Genomic DNA, 7,539 nt, shown 5'->3' with positions numbered 1-7,539 from the left:
TCATTTTTATTTTTGAAACCAAGCATGCAACATGTCTTTTAAATGCCATCCTTCAATCATAAAAATCAAATAGACATTTTAAAAATTATTATTTAATAATGAACATTTCATAAACATTTAAAAATAGTCATAATATCATAAAAACAGTATTTAGGGCACTGCCATGACCTCTACTAATTTTTAGGTGTAAAAAGACCGTTTTACCCCTAGACGTAAAATTCCTCGAATTTGAATTTTTCTTGAGTTCATTGACTCTAACATGTCCGAAATAATTATTTAAGCCTAAATTAATTTTCCCATAATTTTATTTAGCTTAAATATAAGACTTTTTCATTTATCATTAATTAATTGTTTTTGACGGTGTTTTAATCCCGAAAAAATCCCAAACTTTTATATAAAATTCCTAAATTCTAAATTTAATATTTTTATATTATTTTAGCCCTTATGGACCACGACTCAATCCCCGTGAGCCGTTTTCCAATTTTTCTTATTTAGAAAACCCTAATTTGACACCTAAATTTCGACCCCAAGCCAACTTTCGATTTTCACGAGTTACCCCCGAACCATGTTGATCCAAAACTTGACCAACATCCTAAAGTACTCTACTGAACCCTTAAACCACCTAGAAACCCTTCCCACAGTCAAAAACATGCCCCCTCAAAACACCCCATGCAGTGGCCGAGAATCATTATGGCACTAGGACTCTTGATTTGCTTCCCAACCCTTACCAACGAGCCCAGCCCTTGAACCAACCTCTAGGACACCTACCTAGGACCCTAATGAGTCACCCTAGCCCAACCCACGAGCCCTGGACCCTGCCTTCCCTCCCCTGCAAGCCGAACGAAGTCTGCGCGGAAATTGCAGCTTCTCGGGTAGAAATCCTAGCTTGCTAGGACTCCTTCCCAGCCCTTGAGTGCGAGTCCTAGCATGGCTAGGACCCTCTACCCAACTCACCCACGACCTTGGCTAGCCCTTGGAACCTGCCAACCAAGCCCTAGCCCCTGACACATAAAAACCGAACCCCCTATGCTCCATGATAGCAATTTTCTGTTCTTTCCTGTTTCTTTTACTTTTTGCCGTGAGTTTGGTGAGTGTGTGCGACTCTAACACATGTAAAAACTTCTCTTGATCTTACCTTATGTCATGGCAGCCCCTTATTATAAACAAAAACATGAATCATGACATAAAATCGATGGTGTATAAACCATGCATAAAAAAAACGAAAAAAACAGCAACATGAACTTCATGTTTTCATGCACACCACTTTTAAAACTATATGATGACATGATGGATGAGAAAAGGAGATGTATGGCGTGCCTTTGCGTTATATACGCACGAAAATCCGTTGACTACGAAGAACGGGACACAACCTTGGCTTGATCTTGCTTGCACCCTTCGAAAATCTCTTCTCAAAATTGTGAGTGTGTGTGCCGTGGGTTAGAGAGGGTTGGGGGAGTGTTTTCTGATTTTTAAAAGAGGTGGCCGAGACTTAGAGATGAGAAAGTGAGGGTTTTTGTGATAAAAAAAGTTTAAATAGCTAAATAAATTACTAATTAGGCTTAAGCCTATAAGCCAATTAAATTAAGTCCATTAGTCTAATTAAGATTTAAATAAAATATAAACAAGGTTTTTGTTCAAATAAATTTGTGAATTTATTAGCCGGGTTGCAAAAAATCTCGCATTTTTGTTGAAAAACCAACACCGATAAAATTTACGTCCCGGCGTATAAAATCACCTCAAAACCCTTTATTTTCAGAAATTCTAGAAACAATAACCATATTTTAAAGAATTAAAAATAATTATTTAATAAAAACATTTTACGCTTTTCAGCCTTCGGTCCCCGTTCCTCGATCGTCACGTGAATATTCCTTAAAAATACAATTTTATGCATGATGACAATAAAATCATATTTAACATGTAAACATGTAGGTCACATAATCCAATAGCAATTAAAATCAGTTAATTACTCATTTTTCATATTTCTTAGATTTGCATGCAGTTGGATTACGTCGTCTTAATTTTGGACCTTACAGAATTTTTTCTTGCACTAGATCCACAAAATACGCAAATATTTTTTATTTTACTTACCGTGGACGTTGACATGTTGAGAAATATGTTTTCTGTAATTGTTAGATCCTAGCATATGAATTTATAAGAGTAACATGCCAAAAGTCAATATTTGAACTGGAAATTATTATTATTAAAAGAAAATAAAAATGACAAAATTAAAACACATATATACGGCGTAGTTGTGATTGTGGCTCACATCTTCCTCTGATTTTACGTTCAGTAATGACTTCAACGCCTTCAATGAGTCGAGGATATGCTTCTCATCCAATTTTTTTATAAATAGGCAAACATGATCTTTTAACGTCAGATTTCCAAGACGAAATTGTATATATATATTTACTTATCTAAACAGATATACGTTACTACAGTATGATCTTTGTAAGGCTGATTTCACCGTCCATATTGATATTCCTCATGTTGAAATTTCCACCATAGTTTAAGAAGTTCATTTTTCACGTATCCACTAGAATGCATATCAAGAACCTCTAGAAAATTATCCAAAGGCTCTTTATTCAGACCATTCTTAAAGAATAAAATTTTATCTTCTCTATTCATTGATGTCATTCCAATATTTTTGCATTTCCCTTTATAATTCCACCTTGCACATTTATGACATCCACCTATAAATTTCCCGTTAACACCATCAACTTTAGTCGCTCACATCTAGCTTTATAAATTTTTTTCAACGCATTATCAGGTAAACAAGCAAAATATTTACGAAGATTCACAATATAAACATCCATATTATTATTATTTTTATTTATATTTCAATTATTTTGGGGAAACTGAAGAACCGTCATGCTAATTAATTTAAACTTGACCTTAAAAATATAATAATTCTTAAAATATTTAAAATAAATATCTTCTTAACTAAAAATAAAAATCTAGCTTTTAAATTTTTAACTCATCGATCGTTTCCGATCCTCCGTTCCGGCCATCTACCGATATTCGTTTGAAAATCTTTAAATCATGAAATCAAACAAAATTACACAATTAATCATTTATTTACTCAAAATATATCATTCACATATCCAAAATTATTTAATTAAAATATTTTAGCAATTTAATAATTTTCATGCATGCGAACTATATTGACTGATTTCGGACGTTACAATAACAAGAAGCAATTTCAGATATTTGTCGGAAAGAGAGAATGAGGGGATACTTTTCATTTTTGTGCAGAAGAGACATAAATGTGATAGTAAAAAGTTAGAGCACTTTGGACATGAAATTGCTCGAGACCGCAAATTTGAAGAAAATAAACATGGGAAAATATGAAAATTATATTAACACGTATCATATTATCAAATGCCCAAATAACAGCACGAAAAAATAAATAAATTATTATGGTACATGATCAATAAATTAAATAGAAACATCAATTCAAAATTACAAAGCAATGGATGCAAAAATCGCAGTCCAATCACCAAACACACTCAATGAATTAATACAGATCGCATACTGTATTTACTTCAAGATCCAGTACAATAGCTAGTCTCAGCACTTTTTTTCGATTATTACACTATTTGAATCATTCTCACATATCCAACACAATGATCAAAATTCATACATGGATAATCCATCTAAGTTACAACCATGTGAAGAACATTTGGGAAGTGAGACAAAGTTAACAAGATCAAACTAGCAAAAGTTTTGAAATGCATTGAATCTAGGTAAATAGTTATATGTTCCTAATCTTGTAATATCAATTCTATTACAAGACATGGTTGGTACATATATTCAATCGCGAAATGCATAGCTAACATTTACCAAGTACAGCTCAAAATGTAGCGTAAAATGTTAATAATATTAGAAAAAATAATTGTGGGCAACTTGAATCAGATGCATGCACGGAGCACCTTCATCAGCATTGTGTTATCTGGCTAAAAAAATTCAAATAAATAGAAAATGAATTCGACGCAGTAGTTTACAAATTCAGTGGAAGCCATCATAGGATCCGTCATCAAGATACTTGACAAACTCTAGATAGAAAAAAAAACTGCTCAGAGTCGAGAGTTTTGGAAAAGAACATATAATGTTAGGATCCTAAAACCTCAGCGCGATGAGCCAACAAATTAGAAACTGTAGATCAGATCACTGTCTTAGGACCAAAGACAAGAAATCTTCAACCGTGCCAACGGATTATAGATACGAGAATTTTACAGCTTAATTCCGGATAAAATTTGCAGTGAAGAAAGATAAGCAATATGTTACTTATACACATGCATACAGCTCAGATAGCATGAGAAACATGAATATGTATGAATGAAAGTATGCTACTCTATGCAGGTGATCAAAAGCAAATTTTCTGATTATACTGAATCACCGTATTACGCGATGTGTACGGATTACTAGGGTTGGAACAAGTAAACCAAAACATATTAAAGAACAAAAAAAGTCACCAGAGCAAAATTCAAAAAACTTGTAAGTGAATACCATGCAAGAAGAGGAATAACTTGGGTCTGACAGTGGATGTGGTTGCTGCGGATCATTGACGTGATGGATAACTATAACAAGGAATTTCAAAGGTTTATTTTAGCGAAAGGAAAAAGGGTCGCAGAAAATTATGCATGGAGATTAACAAAAAATTAATATGATAGAAGACCAACATGCAACCCATTTTTGTACTGAGTAATAGTGTTTTTTCTTGAAAGATGTAAGAAATTCACAAAATGTTTTGAAACACCAACCCTCATATGACACTGTAGGTACACATTCTGCCCAAGTTTTTGCAGTACATGTACTCAGATTAGAATGGGATGTAACTGAATTTGATCCAAGTTATAATCTAGTTTTGGCTGGTGATGTGTGGCCAGAAAACAGCTGTAACAACCAATCAACCCAAACTCCAGTTAATTTTTCTTCATCCCGCAGCATTATGCACAACAAATATGATCTTTGTAGCATCAGAAAGCGACAGTGATACTGAGTTTTAACAATATCAAGTTCCAGATCATTCTTTGGATTCCATTTCCTTGACACTGTTCACAATGTCTTGCATCTTCTTCGAAAGAGATTGATTATGTTCCTCAATGTGTTCAAAAATCATTTCCAAATGCCTTTTATAGGTTGCAGCTTTCTTTTTCTCAACGGCCAGCTGCCGTGAAAGTTCCCGGATTTTATCATGTTCGTTGGGATATTGATCACATATGAGATCTCTACGACCCTTACCGGGAGTTAGTTGATGTGTGTGCTCCTTCACAAATTTTGTGACAACCCATCGACCAGAACTTACTTTCCTAACCAAAATCATTGCTCTGCAACCAACCCGTGTTTCCATTCTTTGCCGTACAACTTTCTCTCGCTTGTCAGGTGTTCTGAAACCTTCCTTGTTGCAAACCAGTGCCCGCCCAATGGCTGATCCATCACGCCTGGATCGAGAAAGCTTGCTCACACGGATAACAAAGCCCTCCCTTGTTGCATATGCATTGTAAAATGCATGTGCTGCCGCCTCAGATTCAAACTCCAGGCCGACATATGGATCAACATTAGGGCCTGAACAATTTACAGCTTGCAAATCTTCAAATCGAAATAATTCCCTTTTGGAGGACTCTTCATCCACCTTAACATCCAGTCCTTGGTGGAGCATCCCATCACTAGAACTCCCCACTATAACATTCCCGTTGTCTGTTCTTGCTTCAAAATGAAAAGAACTTCCCAATACCTCACCATTTATCTCACCATCAATGTCAAAATCCATCCACTTCAAGTAATAGCTAGTCCCTGAGTAAAGAAGATAACTTATTTCGACAAGCACGGATTAATCCTCGTTTGGAGTCAGCAAAGTTCACCAATCATAAAAAAAGTTATACAATTCCACTTTTATCAAATATAATATAAATTTTATATATACACTCTCAAGAACCAATACCATATCAATAACATTCAAATCCTTTTCTGCAATAGAAAGAACGAACCAGAATTTCTTATTCTTGCACAACAAAGAATTTGAATATGGCTTATGCCCAAACCTCCTCTTGACAAAGATGTGCCAGTATAGAACCAACTAATTAAGTACGTACAATGTAGATGTATGATTACCAGAATTACTTAAATCACAAAATAACAAACGCTTATATTTATATAACAAAGTCTAAGAAACAATATTCAACACATAGAAGCTGGCAAAACTTTACACTCAAAAGTCCCATCATTGCTTCAAAACATTTGCAAATTTTATCTGTTGCATGATTCAAAAACAGAAACATAAAAACGTCTAATTGATTGAAACTGGATATTTGTGCTTTGAAGAGCAAAAAGATTGCTGCACCGCCCCAGGGCGGTGAATCACTTTGAACATAAAGTGAGGTCACAAATTCAAATCCCAAAGGGTATAAAACATAAATGAGTGTGTACAGACAATAACCAAGTTCAGATCAAGGAAAGCGAAGCACCGATAACATGGTTACCCAAAAACAAAACTAAAACTGCTGCATCAGAAATTTTTGTCTAATCTTTTGAGGCTAAAAAAGCCTACTCGTTCTGACATTGAAGTGATACTAACTTAATTCATCAAAGGTGGCAATCCAATTAAACTGATTAAGCATGCACAATCAGAGAGCCATAATCAACCCGCGTAACATTCTCATAGTGGATAAAGGCATGAATCCTTCAGGCATAAAACCGAAGAGAGAAAAAGACAGAGAAATTGGGAAAAACATACAAATCACTCTTGATCCGAACCGTCGAATAGAACAAATACAACAATTGGAGAAGACAGTACAGGAAGCCTACACCCGGCGGGTGCGCGACGGCGATGGAGAAATTGGCGTCGTCGCCGCTGACTTCGCAAGTGGGGCCGTGAGACGAGCAACTGAGGAAGAGACGGTCATAAACAAAGTACGCCACATTTGCCAATACTATTTGGATTAGAGGGCAGATTTGTCCACTGACAGAATTGTGAGGAAGAGACGGTCATAAACAAAGTACGCAACATTTGCCAATATTATTTGGATTAGAGGGCAGATTTGTCCACTGACGGAATTGTGTGATTGCATGATCTTCCACTAAAAATATAGTGGATGGAAATTTAATTATTACTATCAATTGGGATGAGTATTATGTGTTACACCTAATTTGTTTCTAAAATTTTGATTTAGTTATAAATTTTATAAAATTAAATATGACATGAAAATATTAAGATGATTTGTTAAGATGGAAGATTGATTTACAGGGGATAAATAAATAATTTCAACAAAATTTACAAATATTTCGGTTAGTTAGCAACGTTAAAATGGAATTCTTGTCAGTTGGTTCTCAGCAAGTCAGCAGTGGAAACTGCGCGGAAAAAGACTAACTGAAACTATTTGAACACGAAATGGCTTATAACATAAATCAGTTGGGCTATCAAATGAAAAGTAAAATAGGTAGACTGAAATGTAAATTGCACAAGTTTGTTTCTGGATGTTCAAAATTTTAATACTCCTACGGCACATCTTCTTTCTTGCGAAAGGATTGCATTAAAAGACT

At 34.9% G+C, this 7,539-nt stretch overlaps 1 protein-coding gene across 4 annotated transcripts; it reads right to left on the bottom strand.

The window, feature by feature from the left end:
- Window positions 1–3,962: 3,962 nt before the first annotated feature.
- LOC140966995 (protein FAR1-RELATED SEQUENCE 1-like) lies at window positions 3,963–6,976 on the bottom strand. 4 transcript variants are annotated; one of them, XM_073427320.1, is made up of 2 exons: window positions 6,480–6,976; window positions 3,963–5,793 (listed from the first exon to the last, which is right to left on the bottom strand). In XM_073427320.1, the coding sequence occupies exon 2, from the start codon at window positions 5,768–5,770 to the stop codon at window positions 5,024–5,026; it is 747 nt and encodes a 248-aa protein (XP_073283421.1). In that variant the 5' UTR covers window positions 5,771–5,793; window positions 6,480–6,976; the 3' UTR covers window positions 3,963–5,023. The 4 variants fall into 4 exon arrangements, with proteins under 4 accessions (XP_073283421.1, XP_073283422.1, XP_073283423.1 ...); XM_073427321.1 differs by having other exon boundaries at window positions 6,548–6,976; XM_073427322.1 differs by having other exon boundaries at window positions 6,734–6,976.
- Window positions 6,977–7,539: the final 563 nt, after the last annotated feature.

The sequence above is a fragment of the Primulina huaijiensis genome, unplaced genomic scaffold, assembly GCF_012295235.1.
Source record: "Primulina huaijiensis isolate GDHJ02 unplaced genomic scaffold, ASM1229523v2 scaffold21413, whole genome shotgun sequence".
NCBI classification, from domain to species: Eukaryota; Viridiplantae; Streptophyta; class Magnoliopsida; order Lamiales; family Gesneriaceae; genus Primulina; species Primulina huaijiensis.
This window is presented reverse-complemented; position numbering and strand designations above follow the sequence as displayed.

What these genes read in the sequence shown, in the direction of transcription:
- LOC140966995 (XM_073427320.1), bottom strand. Translation starts at nt 5,770, where the DNA reads ATGGATTTTGACATTGATGGTGAGATAAATGGTGAGGTATTGGGAAGT.